General features: G+C 44.5%; 2 protein-coding genes across 4 annotated transcripts in view; one reads left to right on the forward strand and one right to left on the reverse strand.

Moving 5' to 3' along the window:
* M1AP (meiosis 1 associated protein) overlaps positions 1–1,716 on the reverse strand; it is a 58,605-nt gene extending 56,889 nt beyond the window's left edge. For both annotated transcript variants that reach the window (XM_008147399.3, XM_054728130.1), the window contains exon 1: positions 1,477–1,716. In XM_008147399.3, the coding sequence (XP_008145621.3) occupies positions 1,477–1,716 (240 nt within the window). The remainder of the gene's footprint in view (positions 1–1,476) is intronic.
* Positions 1,717–10,060: 8,344 nt separating this feature from the next.
* SEMA4F (ssemaphorin 4F) overlaps positions 10,061–24,974 on the forward strand; it is a 29,816-nt gene continuing 14,902 nt past the window's right edge. Inside the window, exons 1-4 of one of the 2 annotated variants that reach the window (XM_008147397.3) lie at positions 10,061–10,211; positions 12,555–12,706; positions 13,324–13,383; positions 17,125–17,218. In XM_008147397.3, the coding sequence (XP_008145619.1) occupies positions 10,067–10,211; positions 12,555–12,706; positions 13,324–13,383; positions 17,125–17,218 (451 nt within the window). In that variant the 5' untranslated portion in view covers positions 10,061–10,066. The remainder of the gene's footprint in view (positions 10,212–12,554; positions 12,707–13,323; positions 13,384–17,124; positions 17,219–24,974) is intronic. The other variant, XM_054728423.1, reaches the window with a different exon arrangement.

Consider the following 24,974-nt stretch of genomic DNA (forward strand, 5'->3'; position numbering starts at 1 on the left):
CTATCCACTGAGCCAAACCGGTTTTGGCAATGATCTTTTTTTTTTTTTTTACTGTATTCTGGACATTTGGGGTATTATGTTATAAGACCCTGGATCTTATTTAGATCTTCTGCTTTAGCAGGCCTCCTCTGATACTCTGCTAAGGGGGAAAGTGAGCTTTCTAGATAATTATTGCCAGGTGGGATGTAACTCCATTTGGCCTCTGATTACAACCCAGAAGGGAAGGTACCTTGTTACCAGTCTCTCTACATGGCCCCCACTGACACTCAGGGGATGGAGAAGCTTCTTTACTATCAGGTGGGCATGAAAATTCTGCCTTTCCACTAGTCCTTCATTGGAAGTAAAAAGGTTCCTCATTGCTGCTCCCCACATGCCTCCACTCTGCCTCCTCTGACACCATCTTAGGGTCAGAGATAACTTTTTAATGTTGGGTTGGAGGCAGGGAGTCCAGGCTCCTACACCAATTCCATGGACACTAGGGGAGGAGGTCTTGTTTCCACAAGTAGGGATAAAAGTCCTGGATCCCCAGTAGGCCTTCTCTCATTATCCTAGTAGCAAGCTGTCTCAGAAAGGGGATGCACTAGAATCTCTGAAGTCTTTCTGATCCCTGTGGTTGTGAACTTTGTATAGGGGAGAAAGTGATGATTTGGATTTGTTTCAGGAGGAGAGATAGTTGTGTATGTGTGAGGGAGCTTTATAAAAGCACAGCCCCTGGCCTGCCTTAGTCTTTTTTTTTTTTTTTAATATATTTTATTGATTTTTTACAGAGAGGAAGGGAGAGGGAGAGGAATAGAGAGTTAGAAACATAGATGAGAGAGAAACATCAATTCAGCTGCCTCCTGCACACTCCCCACTGGGGATGTGCCCGCAACCAAGGTACATGCCCTTGACCGGAATCGAACCTGGGACCTTTCAGTCTGCAGGTCAACGCTCTATCCACTGGGCCAAACCGGTTAGGGCTGCCTTTGTCTTTTGAAACCTTAGGGAGTTTCACTTGCGTCTTGTGTGAAACTGTAGAGAACATATTTTCAGGTTTCTGCACAGTTAGGGCTGTCTGAGCTAAGAACATTGAAACCTGGGTTAAAGGATAAGTCTTGGCTATTTACTTGAAGAGCCAAAGACATCTGAAGAAATTTAGACCTATTTCCCTGTGTTTGCATTTCAAAGGGGTACAAAAGAAGTCAGTTGCTTATATTCCAGAGGGCTGTAAATGCCAAGGTTTTTCCCAGGAGTGGAGGGGGAAAGATGTGGACTATTTAAACTCCAATATTAATAATTTTTGGGTTTCTCTTTTGCATATAAAACTCCCTGATGTGTAGGATGACATCTGGCTTTCATTGTGTTGCTTGTGGGGTATTGGGCATGGGAACAGGCACAACGATAGCGGTAAGTAATGATAACTGTGATATGAGGTTTCTGTAGCAGAAACCTCATATTTACTTTCAGGATAAAATGAACAAAAACAGATATACTCACCACAAATGGGAGGATGCACTCGTGTTGATTTTGCACCATGTATAAGCTGAAAAGGGACATTCGGCTGGGGCCCATCAAGCTGCAGGCTAGAGAGAAAAAGTTCTGCATAGCCTCACAGAGGTTGGAGCAGATGTCAGCCCAGGATGGTAGAGAGATATGCACAATGAGAAGCCTCGGAGGTTGCTGGTAAATCTGCGAGGGCGTGGAGGGCCCTTTACCAGTAGTTCGCCCATGATACATGGCAGTCAGACCAGAGGTGGAACTGTAGCCACCACCTTGATATTCTCTATACCTATAGGGAAGAAAGAGAAATCACTGGCTTTTGTAAAACTGAATTATATGCTCTGTTGAAACAGAAAGTCCAAAAAGAAGTCACTGGGGCCCTAACTGGTTTGGCTCAGTGGATAGAGTGTCAGCCTTCGGTCTGAAGGGTCCCAGGTTCGATTCCGGTCAAGGACATGTACCTTGGTTGCGGGCACATCCCCAAGAGGGGGTGTGCAAGAGGCAGCTGATCGATGTTTCTCTCATTGATGTTTAAAACTCTCTATCCCTCTCCCTTCCTCTCTGTAAAAAATCAATAAAATATATTTAAAAAAAAGAGAAGTCACTGGGTACTAACACAAGCTTTTCTAGGCAGGCTACCCCATCTTTTTTTTTTTTTTTAAGGTATAATTCCATTTCTGTGCAATGTCCAGAACAGGCAAATCCATAGAGACGGAGAGTAAATTGATGGTTGGGAGAGGTTAAGGGAAGAGAGAAATGGAGAATGACTGCTAATGGATAAAGTGTTTCTTTTAGAAGGATGGACATTCTGGAATTATAGAGTGTAATGGATGCCCACACTTGTGAATATAGTAAAAACCACTGATTTATACACCTTAAAATGATGAGTGTTTTGGAAGGCTATCTCATCTTAATAGTTCCCGAGGGATCTAGATATTTGCCTGTAATGTAAGGCTGAGAATACTTAGAGATTCTGAGTAGAACTAATGAAAAAGTTACACAAAAGTCAAACTTCAGTCTCAGAGTAAGCCATATCGCCTCATAAACTTTCTTTTTTTAAAAAATTCTTTATTGTTGAAAGTATTACATGTCTCCTTTTCCCCCCTATTGACCTCTCCCAGCCCACCCTCACTTTCTTTATTAGCATTTATTGTGCTGTATAGTAATTTGTTTCTATGACTGTCTCTCCCACTATATTGTGAATTTTCCAAGGGTAGAGAACCTGTTTTGTCAACTTTATTTATCAGTGCTTAACACATTTATTTTTTTAATTAAATTTAAATTCTTTATTGTTTAAAGTATTACATATGTCTCCTTTTCCCCTCATTGACCTCTCCCCGGCTGCTCCCACCCCCCAGCACATGCCCTCACTCCCCTATTGTCTGTGTCTATTGGTTATGCTTATATGCATTGCATGCATACAAGTCCTTTGGTTGATCTCTTAGGCCCCTCCCTCGCCCCCCCCCCCCCCCCGAGGTTGGACGGTCTGTTTGATGCTTCTAACACACTGATTTTTTTTGGTACATAGTAATTATTAAAAATGAAAATATGACCACATTTTCCCCTTCAAGACCCATTCAAGACCCTTCATGACTTGACCTTCAGCTTTATTGGTCAACTTCCTAGAAAAATATATCTAACTAATACTAAATCACAAAGAATATTTAAAAACCCAAATACTCTATAACTATTTAAGAAACTTAATTGGTAGTCAAGTATCTTCCCACAAAGTAAATGACAGGGAAGATGATTCCACTGATGAGTTCCATCAAACTCTCAAAGACTAAGAATTTCAATCTCAATTTCTTTCAGAGAATAGGAGAGGGAACATTGCTCAATTAATTTTACTAGGTTAGTATAACCTTTGATATAAAAATCAGAGTACTATAAGAAAAAAATATAGGATAATCTCATCCATGAACTTAGATGTAAAAATTTTAAACAAAATATAAGCAAATAGAAAACAATGGCACATAAAAAGAATTATGAAAGAAATAAAACTCATTGCTTGCAGATGCTATGGCTGTGTATATAGAAAATATAAAATAAAGGAGGAACCAAGATGGCGGCATAGTTAAACAACTAATCTGCTGCCTCACACAACAATTTCAAAAACACAACTAAAAGACAAAAACGTCTACCACCCAGAACCACGGGAAAGCTGGCTGAGTGGAAGATTTACAACTAAGAAGAGAAAGGAGCACAATCGCTGAAAAGCTGAGGTACGGAGGCGCGCGAATCGGGCCGGCGGCGGGCGGCTGGGTGCGCGGCTTTTCTTCAACCCGCAGGGAGACAAGCTCCCGATCACTCTGAAATCCAGTTTCTGGGGACACTCGGGGGACCCAGACACCTACGGGGAGAAGCTGGACTCTCAGCCATCGGGTCGGAAAGTGAGAGTGACTTTTTTGCAGAGGTGCGCCCAGCAATCATTGTTTACTGCGCTGGAGCACGGGGCGCAGGGACTTGGAAACGTGGAAAGGCTGAGACGGCTGACGGCAGCCATCGCCGTTGGCCACGCCCCAGCCTAGTGACGCCCTGAGACCCCGCCCTGCACATTCTACAAACCCGCCCAGGCTCCACACAGCGGCTTTTACATATAAATGGCCTGTTCTGTGGCAGCTTAACCAACTGCCCAAATACTCTATAACTATTTAAGAAACCCAAACTGCAGCTCCAGACTGCTCCAAAACCGCCCAAGCAAAGGAGGAGAAAACTAGCCCTTGCTGTAGCTCCTGCTGGGGGACACACAGTACACAAGGGTACACCAAGAGTGTCCACCTCAAGTAACTGGGAGGCTGACCCGTTGAACCAATAGGACACCTAGTACACAAAGCTACCCTACCAACTCAGGGAAGCAGAGAATATGAGAAGGCAAGGAAACAGATCACAAACCAAAGAAATGGAGGAGAACAAGCGACTGGACATAGAGTTCAAAACCACGGTTATAAGGTTTTTCAAGAATTTCATGGAAAAGGCTGATAAATTCAATGAGGACCAACTAGAAATTAAACATACACTGACTGAGATAAAAAATATTATACAGAGACCTAAAAGCAGACTAGAGGATTGCAAGAATCAACTCAAAGATTTGGAATACAAAGAGGCCAAGGACACTCCTCCAGAGAAGCATGAAGAGAAGAGAATTCAGAAAGTTGAAGAAAGTGTAAGAAGTCTCTGGGACAACTTCAAGCGAACCAACATCAGAATTATGGGGGTACCAGAAGAAGAGAGAGAGCAAGATGCTGAAAACCTATTTGAAGAAATAATGAACGAAAACTTCCCCCACCTGATGAAAGAAATAGACTTACGAGTCCAGGAAGCGCACAGAACCCCAAACAAAAGGAATCCAAAGAGGACCACACCAAGACACATCATAATTAAAATGCCAAGAGCAAAAGACAAAGAGAGAATCTTACAAGCAGCAAGAGAAAAACAGTTAGTTACCTACAAGGGAGCTCCCATACGATTATCAGCTAATTTCTCAACAGAAACCATGCAGGCCAGACGGGAGTGGCAAGAAATATTCAAAGTGATGAATAGCAGGAACCTACAACCAAGACTACTCTACCCAGCAAAGTTATCATTCAGAATTGAAGGGCAGATAAAGAGCTTCACAGATAAGAAAAAGCTAAAGGAGTTCATCACCACCAAACCAGCATTATATGAAATGCTGAAAGGTATTCTTTAAAAAGAGGAGAAAGAAGAAGAAAGATAAAAATTATGAACAACAAATACATATCTATCAACAAGTGAATCTAAAAGTCAAGTGAATTAAAAATCTGAGGAACAGAATAAACTGGTGAACTTAATAGAATCAGAGGCATAGAATGGGAGTGGATTGATAATTCTCGGGAAAGGGGTGTCTGTGTGGGGAGTATGGGAAGAGACTGGACAAAAATCATACACCTATGGATAAGGACAGCGGGGGCGGGGAGGTAAGGGCAGAGGGGGGGTGGGAACTGGGTGGTGGGGAGATAAGTGGGGAAAAAGGAGAAACAATTGTAATCTGAACAATAAAGATTCATTAAAAAAAAAAAAGAGTAGGTTAGAAGAATTTAACGAAATAGTTACTAAATTGCTATTAAAGAACCAAAGCTAATACTCTTCACTGAAGAATGAAAGTAACAATCATGAAAGGTTAAATGGTTTAATATATTGTCTGAGTACCTGAGTTGTTCAACTGAAGATAAACTTAATTGAGCAATGATAAGCTTATTCTAACCCTAACAACAAAGGAATCTTCCCTCAGCAAGAATAAAGTGGCTCTGTACAGAATCCATGTGTAAAATGAATTTCTATTTCAAAATGAAACCTATCTAAATAGAAGATGATTGAGAAAATAACTGCTCAAAGATGTTGGAACTATATTCCTGGTTGTTTGCTGAAAGTGGGATTTCTTGGGTACATTTTATCTTAATTGGTAGAGAGATAGACACTGCCTCAGATTTACAAAAATTAGAAATTTCAAATTTTAATGAAGTTTTGGTAACTTTAAAGTTTGTTTTAAATTAAATCCATGATAAATAATGACTTTATTTCAAAAAAAAAGAAAAAAAAAGAAAATATAAAATAATTTAGTTTTATCATTTTCTTCAAAAGGTCTCACATTTTATTAAATTTTATTCTTAGAGATTTGCCATTTTTTAATGTTAATTACATAACATCTTTTTAAAAAAATATATTTTATTGATTTTTTTATAGAGAGGAAGGGAGAGGGATAGAGAGTTAGAAACATCGATGAGAGAGAAACATCAATCAGCTGCCTCCTGCATGCCTCCTACTGGGGATGTGCCCACAACCAAGGTACGTGCCCTTGACCAGAATCGAACCTGGGACCCTTGAGTCCGCAAGCCGATGCTCTATCCACTGAGCAACACTGGCTTCAGCTACATAACATCTTTTTAAATTTTGTTTTCAGTTTGTTGCTAATGCATAGAAATAGAATTAATTTCTATATATTGATTTTTTAAATTTAACAACTTTGCTGTACTTTCTTACTAATTTTAATAATTTATCCATAGATCCTTTTGGATATTTTTGTTCACAATCATATATGATGAATAATGACATGCATAAGGTACATGAACAAAATCAGATCATAGCAGCATAAAGAGTATCCATAAGAGTCTTGTTCGCAATTACCCTACAGTGCAAACAAGACATATGCTAATCAATGCTAGAAAGGATAAATTATAGTATAGTTACACATACAGAAATGGTAAGTGATATAATACAGAAAGTGAGAGTTGAGTCAAACATAAATGGAGTTGTAGAAGAAAGAGCTGAGAATATTGACATCATTTGATGACTCTATATCAGTGGTTCTCAACCTTTCTAATGCCACGACCCTTTAATACAGTTCCTCCTGTTGTGGTGACCCCCAACCATAAAATTATTTTCGTTGCTACTTCATAACTGTAATTTTGCTACTGTTATGAATCGTAATGTAAATATCGGTGTTTTCCGATGGTCTTAGGCTCTACAGCAGCGGTTCTCAACCTGTGGGTCGTGACCGCTAGCAGGGTCACCTAAGGCCATTGGAAAACACAGATATTTACATTACGATTCATAACAGTAGCAAAATTACAGTTATGAAGTAGCAACGAAAATAATTTTATGGTTGAGGGTCACCACAACATGAGGAACTGTATTAAAGGGTCGCGGCATTAGAAAGGTTGAGAACCAATGCTCTATATAAAACAGCCAGAGGAACTTAGTGAAAGGGAACAAAAAAGTGATTATGACAGAAGATGTCCTAGACAAAGTACCACTTCAATCATTGATAGTTTTTACAAAGAAATAAAACACTTTAATTCTCAATGTTTCTAATGTTTTAAATTATAGTGTGCTAAACAGATACTAATTTTATTATTTTTCATTTCCTTGTACACTTACAACTGACAATAAGAGAGCTTTTAACATTTGACAACAATTTTGTAATTTTCCCCATTGATTATTAAGATCACTTTGGCCGGCCAGTTTGGCCAAGTGGTTGAACATCAACCCATGCACCAAGAGGTCACCGGTTCGATTCCCAGTCAGGGCACATACCTGTGTTGTGGGCGTGGTCCCCAGTGGGGTGCTTGTGGGAGGCAGCTGATCAATGTTTCTTTCTCATTGATGTTTCTATCTCTCTATCCCTCTCCCTTCCTCTCTAAACAAACTAACAAACCAACAAATAATGTTTTTTTTAAAAAAGATCACTTTGACCATTGCAGCTTGCACAGTCATTTTTAGATCCCACACTGTGTGCAATTCCAAGACTGGACTTTAATGAGGTAAGAGGCCGTTCTCTTCCCTATATCCTCAAACATGATTAATTAATGCATTTGATGTGTCTGGGCATAGTACTAAGCAGCATCTGACTACATCTGACCCTGTACTATAGTCTCCACTTTTGCCAAGAGCACCCACTTACTGGTGTCCCTGCAAACTGGTTAAACCTGGAACTGAGCCTCCAACCACCAGAAGCCATCAAGTTACTCCCTTACTAAAAACCTTCCAATGGTTTCCAATTATACTTGGGACAAAATCCAAAATCCTTACTCTGGCTCCGAAATTCTGTATGCATCTATATTCGAGCTGGCCGAAGCCATGCCACCACCTGACCAACCCTTCCAGCCTACCCCACCCCTGGGGTGCCTTTCACATCCACCAATTGTGGGCCTCTCACTGTGGTTCCCACTGTCTGAGCATTCCCCTCCTTAACCTCCTCATCCTTTAAATAACAGACTTTAGGTCTTAATAGGTTAAGGCCCCCCATAAAAGCTTTTATAGCCTTTAGGACAATTTATGTGTGACTAATGATTTTCAATGGTTCTCCCTCCCTCAACGCTCAATTAAAAATTTCGTGGATCTTGAGCACTTTTAAAATTTATTTTAAAAAATATCCTTATTGATTTCAGAGAGGAATAGAGAGAGAGAAACAGCAATGATGAGAGAGAATCATTGAACGCTGCCTCCTGCACGCCCCACACTGGGATGGAGCCCGCAACCACAACTGGGGCATGTGCCTTGACCGGGAATCCAACCGTGACCTCCTGGTTCATAGGTCAAAGCTCAACCACTGAGCCTTGCGGGAGGGGCGATCCTGAGCACTTTTGTCTTCCGGGACTCCCACCTCATTAAAAGAAAACAACAACAATTAATGAATAGATTTTTTTGCGGGCCCTAAAAATTTCACATTTTTTTCTGACGTAAGATGAAAAATCAAAACATTTTCTTTGATTCTTTCATGTGTTTTTCTTTTCTTTTCTGACTTTGCAAGAAGTTAGAACATTTTTGTGGGTCACATGGGTGGCCCAGTCCCCAGGCTTGGGAGAGCCCTCCAGGAGACAAGGCATCTGCCTGTCCTCTGGTCAGAAACCCCTGCCAGGGCCGAGCCGGACCCGCGGTGGGTTTTGGCCTCTGGGCGTCCCTCTGGCCCCAGGCCCGAGCTTCGAACACCTCCTGGGGGAGGGCATGAGCTGGCCGAAGCCCAACCTTGGAGGTGGCTTCTTCTGTTTCCCTCCTGTTTCCTCCCTCAGGTCTCCTCAGTCCTTCTCCTGCCCGGAGGTGTGGAGAGGCGCTGGTGTCCCCACTTGCTGTAGGAAGACCAAGACCCCATTACCCCGCCCTTTGGCTCCGCGCGCGCGCATGTGCGCAGCGGAAGGCGCCCCCCTCAGGCCGGCGGCTGGCCGCGGGGGGGAGTCGCCCCCGGGTCCACCTCAGGCTGCACCCCAGAACCTCGGTCTCCAAGGCCGCGGGGTGGGGGTGGGTGTGTGAGTGTGTGTGTGTGTGTGTGTGTGAAACCCTTCTTTGGCCCTTGGTAGAGTTTTGGATCTCTGTGGAGAATAGTTACACCTGACACTTCCTGTCAGCTACCCCCATGGAACATTCTAGTGGTACTTCCATTGTGCTCTTGGCTTTAACCTTTCTCCTCTATATCACTCACTCACTCATTCATTCATTCATTGAGTCAGTCACTCTTTTACTCAATAAATATTTGTTGAGGGCATACTATGTGCCAGGCACTGTGCTAGGACTGGGGGTACAGTGGACACACAAACAATGGTCCCTGCCCTGATGGAAGTTAGAGTTTAGTCTTCCCTTAGGAAGCTCTCCGAAGTCTTTCCAGACCTCCACAATTCCACGCGGCTCTGCCCCTCTCTCCTCACTCCCATTTTCATTTACTTGCTGTTGATTTCTATAGTCCCCTTGACAAAATCCAGTTGGGGTAGGGGTGCCCTGGTCCCGTCAGTGGGTTACTCTGGGTCTTCAACTCTACCTGCTTAGCTGGGAATTTCTCTCTGCTTAGCCCTCACGCCGGAGAGGCCACTCCAGCCCAATTGGCAGAAAGAACTCCCACCCACACCTGGGTCTAGCTCCGCCTCCACCAGGGCGCTCCACTCAACCCCGATTGGCTGGAGGAGAAAACCAGCACTGCCATTGGTCGCCTCCTGAAGGGGCGGGGCCGGGTTGCGTCCGGTCTGCCCGCCGTAGGCCGAACCTGGCCGAGGAGAAACGAGTGGGACCGAGGCTCGCGGCGCCGCGGCCCTGAGCAGAAACGGTAGGGTGCGCCCCACCCGGCGGCCAGGCGGAGCCAAAGATGCCGGCCTCGGCCGCGCGGCCCCGCCCGGGCCCCGGGCCGCCTCCCGGCTCGCATTTCCCGCTGATGCTGTTGGCGGTGCTGAGCGGCCCGGTGTCCGGTCGCGTTCCCCGCTCGGTGCCCAGGACCTCGCTTCCCATCTCCGGTAAGGCGCGGGCGTCCTCGCCCTCAGCGCTTTGCGCCGCTCCCAGGCGCCGCCCGCGGGTGCCTACACCCTCCTGCTCTCCGGACCCAGGCAGCCGCATCCTGGGCCCCTCCGCGCCGGCCATCCCCGCCCGAGACCAGGCGGGACTCCCACGCGGTGCTGCTCCATCGCATCCCGGGCCGGGGCCTCGCGCCTCGGCCCCCGTGACACGCCCAGGCGGCTCCCGCGGCCCCTTATTCGCAGAACCGCGGGAGCCTTATCCGTCGCGGTGCAGACACGGGCACTGGGGCCCAGGGAGGGTTTGGGAGTTGCCGGAGGTCACCTATTTCGAAGTTCTCCCTCCCTTATTATCCTCCTACCAGACATGCACCTGTGTCGGTCGCGCCAGTTTGGTACCCATCCTGGCTTCCAAAACCAGAGATCTTTCATTCTATTCCATCCACCCATTCTTTTGATGACCAGCTCAGCAGTTTCATCTGCCCACTTCTCAAATTCATTCGCATATCATTAGTTCTACCCCCACCCCCTTTTGTCCTGCCCACAGCCCTAATATTCCCTAACCCACTTCCCAGTCCTCTTACATCTCTGACACCAACTCCCATTCTCCCACAATCCGATCTCTCATAACCCTGATTTCCTAACGTTGCCTGCTCTCCCTACCCGTTCCCTCTATTGAATGTTGGGAAACCACTCAGTGAGTTGACTTAACATTCTGTTTAAATGATTTTTTAAAGTCTTCAGAAAGAAAAAAGGAGGAGAGGGAGATATGGTCCTTTCAAAAGCTGTGCAAGAAGCCAGGGGATGCCACAAGGTTAAAAGTGGTCATTGGAGTGATTCACACTTTAAAGGCTTTCTGCTGAGGTGGGCATGAGTGTGGCTGTGGATCTTGTTTTCTTCTCGGTGGGCATTGAGTGTTAGCACTTTGGGCAGACAGAACCAGTGAAGCTGAGAGTACAACCTGTTGGCAAAAACTCTCGACTAGTAGTTGATATTAATGTAGTCTAAACTTCAGACCATTGTCATATAGGATGTTTTGAATCCAGAGGACAAATGATTCGAGTCTGGGCTTTCGGGTTGTGCTGGAGCAATAGCCACTACATAGAGGTGTGATTACCAGGCTGGGTTGATGTCCAGGGATCCAGAGAGGTCTAATGGCAAGGTGAAGCGGAGCTGTGGATACAAAAGGAGGTTGAGGGAACCAGGCTTATTCTAAGCACGAGAGAACCAGCACAGTCATGAATATGATTGTAGGAAGATGGGTGGGGCCCCATACATCAGCATAGCTAGGAATGAATGGCTGCTGGCCATTCTGTCAGTCTTGAGGGTAGCTGAGCAGATGAAACAGGTAGAATAGAATTGTATTGGTGCGGGAATAGGATCCCCAGAGCCAGACATTGAGCTAAGAAGGCATGCTAACTTATTTGTTATAATCTTTAAAATAAATAACAGGATATTTTTTCCTTATTGCTTTTTTTCTTCTTCAGAGAGAGTGGAAGGGAGGGAGGGGGAGAGAGCAAGAGGGAGAGCGCGGGGAAACATCGATGTGAGAGTGACATAAATAGGTAAGAATTTTGAATGCTGAATTGAGATTTGGATTTGGTCAAAACAGAGCTCATACTTAAGGAAGGAAGAAAGGAACGATTTGTACTATGTGTCAGATGCTTCCACATGTTATTTCATTTAATTCTCTCAACGACCCTGGATGGTGGTATTTACAGATGAGGAAAGTAATGCTCAGAGAGGGCAAGTAACTTACTCAAGATCATACAGCTGGTAAGTGAAAGAGCCAGATATAACTTTGGGCTGATCCATTTCCAAAGCATATACTCTTGCCCACTACACTCTATACCTCTTTGCTTTTTGGGTAGAATGGAGGTGGAAGGAGATCAAGGATTGTGGGAGAGAGAGGAGGTAGTCTCCTAATGTGTTAGTGAAAAGAGTGTAGCATTTCCCTTCTAAGTAAAAGGAAGTTATTATTAAGTAGTTTTTTTTTTTTTTAAAAAAGGGAAATTTAGAGAGGAGAGTACTTGAAGCGTTTATAGGTATTTTCAAATTGTGTGTCATGTTGCTATGAATAGATTTTACAGGCTTAATATTTATGTTGTTATTTTAATAAAGTGTTCTATTTTTATAGAAAAAGCATACTTGACTGCATTGTGTGCTAAATATTCTGGCCTCATCGGTTATCTATCTCTGGGAAAGTTACATAGCTGGCCGGCTCTGTGTTTTTCCCCTGATGGCTGATAAATAAATGGAAGAAAACAAAAACTGGCTCTTTTGGCCTTGTGGACCTAACCCTTATGAAGCGATGGCTGATATCACTCTTCCCTCTCTTTCTGCCAGAGGCTGACACTTACCTTACCCGGTTCACCGTCCCTCAGACATACAATTACTCTGTTCTCCTTGTGGATCCTGCTTCCCATACACTTTATGTCGGCGCCCGGGACGCCATCTTCGCTTTATCTCTGCCCTTCTCAGGGGAGAGACCTCGAAGGGTGAGAGATGAGAGTGGGGAAGACCCCAGAGCATGTGATTAGATCCATGGCTTTATGGGAGGTCAGGGAGGGGTGTGTGATAGGAGGTGAAATGTTAGTGAAAATGAATAGGGGAGGCCATCAAGTACATTATGTCAGCTGAGGGTGTTTGGGGGGTCATGGTGACGGGGGAGGCTGTGAGGGAGGTTCATGATGAGGGGAGGAGGCCACAGTGACCAGGTTTTAGGTGATAGTGGGCAGAGGAATCATTAGAATCACATTAATCTAGGACAATAGCTTTCAAACTTTTTTGATCACCCCTTAATAAGAAATATATGGTATATTTTGACTACGTACATAAAGTGTGTAATGAAAGAAACTTTCTTGAACCAATATCTACTCTCCTATATGAGATACATCCTGATATATTTTGTTAAAAGTAATGTTGGCTGTGATTTCATAATTGATTTTATTACTCATTAATAGCTGGGGACCTCCAGTTTTAAAAACAGTGCTCTGGGGGTGAGGGATGTCTCTGAAGTTCCCAAATTGATGGAGGTTGTGGAACTGTGTTATCTACTCTGACTCGGGAGGAGTTGGGGAGAATCAGAGGGAAATGGTTATTTCTCCTTTCTCAGATTGACTGGATGGTGCCTGAGGCCCACAGACAGAACTGTAGGAAGAAAGGCAAGAAGGAGGTAGGTGTAAATCTGGGCCCTGTCCTGAGTGTCAATTGAAATGGCCCAGCCCTGACTCTGTCAGTCCCCTGCAGTGCTGCCATCCCAATGGGCCCAGGCAGGGACTCTAACACCATGTCATCACCCATCATTTCTGATCCCAGAGCTGCATCTAACTGGCCTGACACTACCCTACCTTTCCTTGTACCTGCTGCTTCTGATTCTCTCTAACCATCTCTGACCTCCAGGACGAATGTCACAATTTTGTCCAGATTCTCGCCATTGCCAATGCCTCTCACCTCCTCACTTGTGGCACCTTCGCTTTTGATCCGAAGTGCGGGGTTATTGTGAGTGACAGGGGTGGGAGGATGGGAAGGGTCTTCTGTGAGTGACCATGATGGGGGGCATGCTTAAGGCAACCCTTGTGCATGATAAGCATTGGGGGTGAGGGATGTCCTCACTGGGTGGAGCCTTTGCCACTGGAGGAGGTACGAAAGGGTGGGGAGGGAGGTTGTCTGTAGAAGGTAAGTTATACAAAGTCTAAAGGGAGATGTAGCGGGACAGTGAAGGAAGTTAGGGATGCTAGCAGAGCTGGGGAGAGGAGAAATCCAGGAGAGACTTCAGAGCTAGTAACTCATGTTTCCCTTGTCCTATGTATGCTTTGTCCAGGCAGCCTAGGTCCATTTTTTTTTCCTGAGTCCATTTCTTAATCAGCACTGTCCATGCCTGTTTCTTCCTCCCTGGCATGTAACTCTCACCACCTTCTCCCATATCCACTGCCAACTTCACTGAATGTGAAGCTCTTCTCATGAGCTTCTGAGGTCACTGCCCACTAATTAGCACCTGCTGGCACCATACTCTGGATCCATCTTGTCTTCAAGGTGGCTGCTCTGTCAACCATGTTTTCTTCCAGGTCCTGTTCATTGCTGCTGAAGCCCTGGCATTTCCACCCTCACACCCTGGCAGGCTTGGGACATATTTACCCTTAATCACATCTAGGCTGGTCTTGGTAACACAAGTCCCTGGGACTGTGATATCTCAGGAAGGGTCTTGATGTTTTTGAATCCTCATCTTTTCCCTTCAGTTATCCAGTAGTCAGTCATTGGTCCTCTGGTAGCACACCTTTGTGACAAGGCCCTAGGATGAGTTGAAAGCCTCAAACATCCTTTGCATCCAGTGACTTCCCTTCTTACTCCATGAAGCAATAGGAGGGAGTGCAATGACTCCTTTTCCTGACCCTGATCTTTAACTTCAATCTTGACTTCACCCTTCTGCAACCTTCAGTAATCCTTGCCACCTGGATCTAGTCAGTGTGTACCTCCAAACTTCTCTCTGTTGAAGGCCATCCTCATATCTCTGGCTTAGAATGCTATAATTGCATATACTCGATATATAGCCAGTCCCTTTGGGCTGCCCTTGGCTTATGCCGAGTCCTTTTCATAATGCAAATGATAGGCTCCCTGCTGGGTGTGGCTAGCTCCCTCATCTTGTCATCCTGGGAAGGTTTCCTAGAGCAGGTGGTATTGGAAGTCTCTATATTTTATCAGGTAATATTGAGTCTCTGGTTTCCTATAGTCCTCACAAAGCTCACAAAGTAGCAGTAGAATTGTCATTGCCATATTTGTCCTTTTTTTAGTCTGTGCAGGCTCAGGGAGCCCATGGGTATGAATATCAACCATGGCTTATAGAAAATAGACTTACTCCCAGCTAATCTCCCAGGGTCTTCTATTCTTCCTTGGCTCTCTGAGGTGGGACCCTAATGGTGGTTAGGTATCCAGACAGAAAATGCTCTGGACAGACCTGTCAGGATTGGCATGACTTGGACCCCTGTCCACTCTCAAGGAACACCAGCACCCAGAGCAAAATCAGGGGTCTGTGTTCTGCAGCCCCACAACTTTAGCTCTTTTTCTGTACGTTCTATCTAGCAGGCTCATGAAATGAAGGACTGTCATTTTGTCAAGGCTTGTTTTAGGAGAATATAGGGCACAAAAAGATCAGCTGTGTTAACCCATCAAGCCACATACCAAGATTGCCCTCTAGACTTTCTGGATGCTCTCTTCTGCCTTTACCTGCCTGTCTTATCCTATTTGCCCATGCCCATCTACTTGAGCAAGTTCTTGCCGTATCCTGAGTTCTGAGACTCTCATGTTCCAGACTGATGACTTTGAGACTATTCATAACTATTTTCGAGAGCTTTGACTAGCTAGCTGCTCCTGACACAACAGCTTGCTCAGAGAAATGAAGGTTTTTACAAAAGGAAGTTCAAGCACTGGACCTATCAGTTTCAGCAACGTGGAGTGCTACCCTTCAGTGATAGCTCATTAGCTTTTGGAGGTCAACGTTTTAATTTGTTTTGTTGAGGGAACTCCAGCATATAACAGAAAAATGTTAGACTTACATTACAACAAGACTTCACATTCAATTGAGTATCTGCTTTATCCCAGACTTGGCACTGGGTATTTTACATTCATGATTGAGTTTAATTCTCACCACCCCATTATAATATTTAGGTATTATTTATTTCCATTTTGCAGGCATTGAAACATAAGTTCAGAAAAGTTAGATACCATGTCTAATATTATTTACACTGAATGGCCAGATTATTATGATCTCTGAATGCATAATAATCTGGCCACTCAGTGTATATGTGTGTGTGTGTGTGTGTGTGTGTGTGTGTGTGTGTATTATTTGCCCGGTGCATCAATTCGTGCATGGGTGGAGTTCGGCCAGCCTGGCCAGGGGGAGGGGACATGGACGGTTGGCCGGCCTGCCTGCTGGTCGAACTCCTGGTCGAGGGGACAATTTGCATATTAGCCTTTTATTATATAGGATATACACTGAGTGGCCAGATTATTATGTGTTCAGAGATCATAATAATCTGGCCACTCAGTGTATATCTGCATTGCAGCTCCAACTACTGTCCAGGTTATTAGACTCTAGCAACACCATCTGTCCACACTAGTTTGTGAGCCAGAGATATCCTGGCACGTCCATGCCATAACTTTGATTCCCAATCAGCCACAGTTAACATTTTCTGTTAGTCCTAGGTTGAAATCATCCCTGATTTCTATTTTTAGTTATCTTGAAGCCTCTCTTAGTGTTTGATGCCTAATTAAGATAACTTCTGGCTGGCTCTTACACCTTCCGCCTACACGTAGGTCATTCCTCCTGGAGTCTCTGGATGAGGAAGGCATTAAATTAGCAAAATCCGACTAAGCTTCAGGCCTTGATGACTTTGCAGATTCTCTTCCCCCTTCTCTGTATCCTTGGCTCTGGTGCTATCTTTTATCCTTGGGGTGGGTGTGGGGAAAGGATGGCCCTTCTCTTTAGACCCCTGGGCTTCAGATGGTCCTGTATCAGTCTCTACTTTTCTTTATCCTTCCTAAGGGCTTCAGACTTCAGCCTGCTCTTGTCCTCCTTGTCCTGTAGCACATTCTCCAGCCAGTTGCAAACCCTGCAGCTCAGCATTTCAGAGGAAAGATCTGCCTTTCAGCCTCTCCGTGTCATCTAGGGCCATCTTAGGTGCTCCTTCATGTGGTTGTTGGGTATTAGGGGAATTGAAGGAAGAAGAATAAACAGATGAAAAGGGATGGCAGAGATGGGAAATGCAGGAATGGGCAGGGGAATCAGGAGTAACAGACTGGGGATATGGGGATGGTAGCAGAGGAATGGGAATTGGGCTTTTCCTTCATCTGAACATCTTTGTGATTTTCATCATGAACCCTATGACCCCTAAACCAATTGCCCCCTTCTGGTCTGTAGGCCGTGTCCAGTTTCCAGCAGGTTGAAAGAATTGAGAGTGGCCGGGGGAAATGTCCTTTTGAGCCAGCTCAGCGGTCAGCAGCTGTAATGGCTGGTGAGTGGGAGAGATAAGAACCTGTGACTTCTTGCTATAATTGCTTCCTTCCCCACCCCTGCTGTTGGAATTTCTGTGTCCTTTCTTTCATTTCCTAGGAATGTCTATTATTCCCATGTCTCTTTCTAGCCTTCCCTATTCTTCCCAGCGTGCCTGTGTCCCGCTTTTCTCCAGAGTACTATTTCCCTGGGTTCTCCCTAGAGAATGTGTTCTCTGCACCTCTAATGTGAGTGTTTCCTCTGCTGACCTCATTCCCACCCCCCTCACTTTTTTTCTGTTCGTAAGGGGACTCTGCTACAATGCATATTGTAATACACTTGGAAAAAGTATAAAGAACATATGAAGTCTTCTAGAACAGAACTGTTCAAAAGAACTTTGTGTGATAATAGGAATGCTCTGTATCTTTGCTGTCCAAAAGTAGCCACTAGCTACATGTGGCTTTTGAGCTCTTGAGATATGATAAGTGTGACTAAAGGAAAGGATTTTTGGTTGCATTTAATTTCAGTTTAAATGTAAGTAGTCACATGTGTATAGTGGCTACTATATTAGCAAAGGTCTAGAGTATCTACTCAGAAAACCACTGTTAATATTTTAGGATACTTCCTTTTAGCCTGTTGTAATGTGTATGCAAGCGCATATTTTACTGGCCAGTCCTTTGTAGCTCAGAGGAGTCAGTAATGACTATTCATTAAGTTCCTGCTGTTACTTCCTTTGAACAAGCCATATACAGTTGCTCAAGTGTTGAGTGGTTCTTTCACAGTTTATGTATAAATCTTTTCTGGAGAGTGACTGCTTAATTCTCGGGTAGCCACAAAGTGAATTGTTTGTGTCCTACACAGCCTGTATTTTAGATTAGAGTACTCCACATGCATCCTCAAAATTAAGTGAGGATCCAGCCATTTTCTCATGATAGTGTAAAACAAGCAGGTTAGTAGAAATTTTATGTGTGTGTATATATTATAAAACTTTTAAATGTCATGCTACATGGGTATAATTTTGAATTTTGTTATGTAACTTTATATCATAGGCATTTCTGTATAACTTAAAAATTCTTTATAAAGAGAATTTTTAATGACATCATGCTATTACTCATCCTGTAAGCATACAGTAATTTAATTAAGCAACTCCAAATAATTTCTATAAATTAATTTTATTTAGTTTAAGTTTTTGCTATTATCCATTAACACTGTAATGAACATTTTTGTGTATAAATATTTGTCCTTATTTTAGATTGTCTCCTTAAGATTTCTGGAAAGAGATTACTATATCAAATGGTGTGAGCATTTTATGGCTTATTATCTGTTGCTAATTGGGTTTTTAGAAAGAGTGTACCAATTTACACCCTAAATCAGCAGTAAGTGAGAGTGCTTTTTTTCTCACATAAATTTCACCAAAATATATTGTTGTCACTTTAAAAGATCTCTGAGTCCTGACTGATGTGGCTCAGTTGGTTGGGTGTCATCCTGTGCACCAGGAGGTTATGGATTGGATTCCTGGTCAAGGGCACGTGCCTTGGTTGCAGGCTCGATACCCGGTGGGGTTGTGCTGGAGGCAGTCAATCAATGTGCTCTCACATCGATGTTTTTTTTCTCTCTCTCTCCCTGTCTCTCTCTCTAAAAACCAATAAACTAGTAAAAAAAAAAAGAAAAAAAGATTGTTGAGACTAAAAATAGTACCTTGTTTTAATTTGTATTTCTTTGAATATTAGTGAAGTTGAACATTTTTCATGTTTTAGTACTATTTTTATTTCTTTTCTCATAAATCCTCTGCTTACTTTCTTGGGTCAATTACCAGGTAGGATATTAAGGTTCCAATCTACATAGTTTCCTTTCTAATTACATTTTTTAAGCGAAATCCTTCTTCAGTTAGAGAGCAGATAAAAACTTTTTTCTTAAATTTCCCCCCCCAAACACTTAACATTTTGATTTTTTAAAAACTTCTTTTATTGAATGACATGAGATGGAGACCTAAATTAATTTTTCCCAACTAGCTAATCAGTTGACTTATTCATCATACTGTTTTTTCTTTCTTCACTGACTTTAGCTGTGAACTTTGTTATAAAATTGATTTTTATCTATACTTTTGTGTAATATTTTATGAAAATAATTGGAATGTAAGATCTAACAATAAATTTTTTTTGAGTACTATTATTATTGTAGTAATAATCTGTCTTTTGTCCCATAATCAGGAATCTCAGATCTTTTGCCAGCATCCTTAAAACTGTGACAGGCTAACTTGTTAGCATGTAACAGGATAAAACCTCACACCCTTCACAGTTTGGATGACATCTATTGTTTCCTTGATTTTTTTTTTTAAGTCTTCCTTTTTTCTAGGTAAATTTTATTAAGATACTCAATCATAGTGGCAAAGCTATACTTCTTTTTTAAATTTTTATTTTTATTTTATTTATTTATTTATTTTTAAAATTTCTCTTTTTTTATTTTATTTTATTTATTTATTTATTTATTTATTTTTTAAATTTCTTTATTGATTAAGGTATCACATATTTGTCCTCGTCCCCCCATTTCCATCCCACCCCCCTCCCCACACATGCCCCCACCCCCCTGTTGTCCTTAACCATTGGTTGGGCTCATATGCATGCACACAAGTCCTTTGGTTGATCTCTCCCTTTCTCCCCACCCTTCCCTACCCTCCCCTCTGAGGCCCGACAGTCTGATCCATGCCTCCTTGTTTCTGGGTCTGTTCTTGTTCATCAGTCTATGTTGTTCATTATTTCCCCTAGATGAGTGAGATCATGTGCTATTAGAAATACACTTATAAGAACCGAAAATGAGACAAGCAATAATGGTTATGCTGACAGGCAAATGAATCAGTCTGTAGTGAGTTTCTTTTTGGGCCAACAGTTCTTTTGAGACCCAATTTCAATGTCAAACAGTTCCTTATGTGTACATGTCAGCAATGACATTTCAGTTCTGGATGGTGGACAAATGGTGGTAATGCAGGTCCGACTCTCTCTGGTTTGGCCCTGGGCAACCTGCAGTGACGCACAGCTGCTAACTGCTAGTATGGCAAGGCGACGTCAGTGTCTTCCATCTCTGGACTGCTTCTCTTCTGTCTTCATGGCTGGAGTAGTCCTGTCGATTCCTCTCTGTTGCTGGAATCCACATGGTCTCGGAGTTGTTTTCTGAAAATATACAAACATATTCTTTGACCAAAAGTTAATAAAGGAATATTTTCTATAAATTTGACTTGGGATCCTATTTCATTTTTTGCCCAAATGATTTTCCTCTGGCTTGTTTTGACACCTTGTGTGTTTTTCATGGGTGTCTTGCTTTTAGCCTTACAATTAATTTTCTAAAGTATTAATTTTCTAGATGTAACTTACTTACAGGATATTTTTCCTTACATGATATTCTTCTACTATCCCCCCCTTTTTGATTTAAATATTAGGAGGCTTTTGAAAATTTTATAATGTAGTCTTGATGGCTTTTAAATTTTAATTTTTTGCACTATAATATTACTGTTTTAGGTTCATTACATGGTGCACAATTTTATCATGAGATGAACTACCAATAAAAATTTTAGTTAACACTTTAGGAACACCTTTTTGTCCAGTACAATGAATTTTTCTAGAATATTTGCTTGTTTCAACTAGCCAATTTAAATTTGCCTGAAAACTTGACTACTATTTTACTGTCAAATTTATTACTCTAACAACAATCTTATTTTACCCTGTAAATATTAGTGAAAAGGATTATTTGCCTTCTTGAGTAGGTCCTGAGCATTCCTGGTGATAGGCTGGATTTAGATATCATAAACCCACTTCCCCACACCATGGGTACAAGACAACTCAAACAATTCTTGTTGGAGTGAGAGGGCAGCTGCTGTCAGCCAAGTCTCTGTCTGTTACCAATAAATTTTTTCTTATATAGGACTTCATAGGAAAAGTCATAAAAGCTATACAAATTAAATAAATTCTACTCAGATAATTAAGGACTTACTTTTTCTGAAAAGAAATAACATAAATGTTTTGAAAGTGAACAAAAGTGTGTGTGTGTGTGTGTGTGTGTATATATATATATATATATATATATATATAGTAAATACAATATTTGGGTTGTCAGTTCTATCATTCATCTATAGTTGATATTGATGAGACCTTTTTTATACTCAAACATATTTGAATGAAATAGTTTAATCGATGGTTTATTTTTCTTGACTTTTTATCAAGCATGTGTGACAAAATTCTGAGCCAGTCATTGAGAATATTAAGAAAGATAGTGATTGAATGTCACTCTTTTTTTAAAAAAATTACTTTATTGTTGAGAGTATTATAGATCCCATTTGTGAATTTCTTTTAAAAAAAGATTTTTTTAAAAAATATATATTTTATTTATTTTTTACAGAGAGGAAGGAAGAGGGATAGAGAGTTAGAAATATCGATGAGAGAGAGACATCGATCAGCTGCCTCCTGCACACCTCCCACTGGGGATGTGCCCGCAACCAAGGTACATGCCCTTGACCTGGAATCGAACCTGGGACCCTTCAGTCCGCAGGCCGATGCTCTATCCACTGAGCCAAACCGGTCTCGGCTAAAAAAAGATTTTAAATTGATTTTTAGAGAGAAAGAAAGAGAGAGGGAGAGAAACATCAACGTGAGAGCAAAGCATCAATCAGCTGCTGGAATTAAGCCTGCAATCCTGGGCATGTGCCCTGACTGGGAATCGAACCAGAGACCTTTTTGTACATGGGATGGTGCTCAATCAACTGAGCTACACCAGCCAGGGCTGTGAATGTGTCTTGATTCTACATAATTGCTTATCAACAACATGACGTCTCAATTGCAACAATCTAAGATAATCATTTAACATATTTTCTTTTTTTCAAGCAGTAAACTTTAAGTACATTCAACCTTCTGCTTGTAGTTTCTCAGTGTTCCAGTCAGCAAGTGGATTTGCATTAGCATGTGGTTCAAGGGCACAGATTTCATAAAGAAGATCATTGCATGATAAAGAAAAATTTCAAAAAGGAGTAACATTTTCAAAAAGATTACAAGTTTTTTTTCCCAAATAATGAAGTTGTCTTTTTTTTCCAGATAATGATGTTGGCTTTCATCTGATAATTGATGGAAGTGATCAGAAATCACTTTCTAACAGTTTAGAATGACTAAGTTTAGACAGTTAACATACAACCTCAATGTCTCTTTCTGTCTCAGATCCATGTCATAGTCAATACCAATATAAATTTTTCTCGCAAGTTCTAAACTTTATAGGGTTATAATTTAAAATTTTTCTTGATCTAAATAGGTGCCAGTATTTAGTCAGAACTTTCAATGTTGGTCCATTATGCCCTGCTATCCTCTGTTTTGAAAACAGTGATATAGAAATAGTGACAACATTAGGTAGGAACTAGAACCAAATTTCCTACTTACAAGATATAAAAATGTCCTTAAAGATAATAGAGGTATTTTGAAATAAAAAGTTTTAGTAATGAAAATATTATTAGACTATAATATTTATTAATAGAATATAATAAAATAACATTTTAAATTATAAAAATTACATAGGCCCGGGTGAGGCCACGTGCCCCTGGGTCTGGAGGAGGCCAGGCGTCCCTGGGTCCGGGTGAGACCGTGTGTCCCTGGATCCGGGTGAGACCTCGTGCACCTAGGCATGGGTGAGGTCACGTGCCCCGGGGTCTGAGAGGCCAAGCGTCCCTGGGTCCGGGTGAGACCATGTGTCCCTGGATCCGGGTGAGGCCGCGAGCACCTAGACCCGGGTGAGCCCAAGTGGCCCTGGGTCTGGGAGAGGCCAAGCGTCCCTGGGTCCGGGTGCGACCATGTGTCCCTGGATCCGGGTGAGGCCTCGTGCACCTAGGCCCGGGTGAGCCCAAGTGGCCCTGGGTCTGGGAGAGGCCAAGCATCCCTGGGTCCGGGTGAGACCATGTGTCCCTGGATCCGGGTGAGGCCGCGTGCACCTAGGCCCGGGTGAGCCCAAGTGGCCCTGGGTCTGGGAGAGTTCAAGCGTCCCTGGGTCCGGGTGCGACCATGTGTCCCTGGATCCGGAAGAGGCCTCATGCACCTAGGCCCGGGTGAGCCCAAGTGGCCCTGGTTCTGGGAGAGGCCAAGCGTCCCTGGGTCCGGGTGCGACCATGTGTCCCAGGATCCAGGTGAGGCCTCGTGCACCTAGGCCCGGGTGAGCCCAAGTGGCCCTGGGTCTGGGAGAGGCCAAGCATCCCTGGGTCCGGGTGAGACCATGTGTCCCTGGATCCGGGTGAGGCCGCGTGCACCTAGGCCCGGGTGAGCCCAAGTGGCCCTGGGTCTGGGAGAGGCCAAGCGTCCCTGGGTCCGGGTGCGACCATGTGTCCCAGGATCCAGGTGAGGCCTCGTGCACCTAGGCCCGGGTGAGCCCAAGTGGCCCTGGGTCTGGGAGAGGCCAAGCGTCCCTCGGTCCGGGTGAGACCATGTGTCCCTGGATCCGGGTGAGGCCTCGTGCACCTAGGCCCGGGTGAGCCCAAGTGGCCCTGGGTCTGGGAGAGGCCAAGCATCCCTGGGTCCGGGTGAGACCATGTGTCCCTGGATCCGGGTGAGGCCGTGTGCACCTAGGCCCGGGTGAGCCCAAGTGGCCCTGGGTCTGGGAGAGGCCAAGCGTCCCTGGGTCCGGGTGAGACCATGTGTCCCTGGATCCGGATGAGGCCTCGTGCACCTAGGCCCGGGTGAGCCCAAGTGGCCCTGGGTCTGGGAGAGGCCAAGCGTCCCTCGGTCCGGGTGAGACCATGTGTCCCTGGATCCGGGTGAGGCCTCGTGCACCTAGGCCCGGGTGAGCCCAAGTGGCCCTGGGTCTGGGAGAGGCCAAGCATCCCTGGGTCCGGGTGAGACCATGTGTCCCTGGATCCGGGTGAGGCCGCGTGCACCTAGGCCCGGGTGAGCCCAAGTGGCCCTGGGTCTGGGAGAGGCCAAGCGTCCCTGGGTCCGGGTGCGACCATGTGTCCCTGGATCCGGAAGAGGCCTCGTGCACCTAGGCCCGGGTGAGCCCAAGTGGCCCTGGTTCTGGGAGAGGCCAAGCGTCCCTGGGTCCGGGTGAGACCATGTGTCCCAGGATCCAGGTGAGGCCTCGTGCACCTAGGCCCGGGTGAGCCCAAGTGGCCCTGGGTCTGGGAGAGGCCAAGCGTCCCTCGGTCCGGGTGAGACCATGTGTCCCTGGATCCGGGTGAGGCATCGTGCACCTAGGCCCGGGTGAGCCCAAGTGGCCCTGGGTCTGGGAGAGGCCAAGCATCCCTGGGTCCGGGTGAGACCATGTGTCCCTGGATCCGGGTGAGGCCGCGTGCACCTAGGCCCGGGTGAGCCCAAGTGGCCCTGGGTCTGGGAGAGGCCAAGCGTCCCTGGGTCCGGGTGCGACCATGTGTCCCTGGATCCGGATGAGGCCTCGTGCACCTAGGCCCGGGTGAGCCCAAGTGGCCCTGGGTCTGGGAGAGGCCAAGCGTCCCTGGGTCCGGGTGAGACCATGTGTCCCTGGATCCGGGTGAGGCCTCGTGCACCTAGGCCCGGGTGAGCCCCAGTGGCCCTGGGTCTGGGAGAGGCCAAGCATCCCTGGGTCCGGGTGAGACCATGTGTCCCTGGATCCGGGTGTGGCCGCGTGCACCTAGGCCCGGGTGAGCCCAAGTGGCCCTGGGTCTGGGAGAGGCCAAGCGTCCCTGGGTCCGGGTGCGACCATGTGTCCCTGGATCCGGATGAGGCCTCGTGCACCTAGGCCCGGGTGAGCCCAAGTGGCCCTGGGTCTGGGAGAGGCCAAGCGTC

The sequence above is a fragment of the Eptesicus fuscus genome, chromosome 16, assembly GCF_027574615.1.
Source record: "Eptesicus fuscus isolate TK198812 chromosome 16, DD_ASM_mEF_20220401, whole genome shotgun sequence".
NCBI classification, from domain to species: Eukaryota; Metazoa; Chordata; class Mammalia; order Chiroptera; family Vespertilionidae; genus Eptesicus; species Eptesicus fuscus.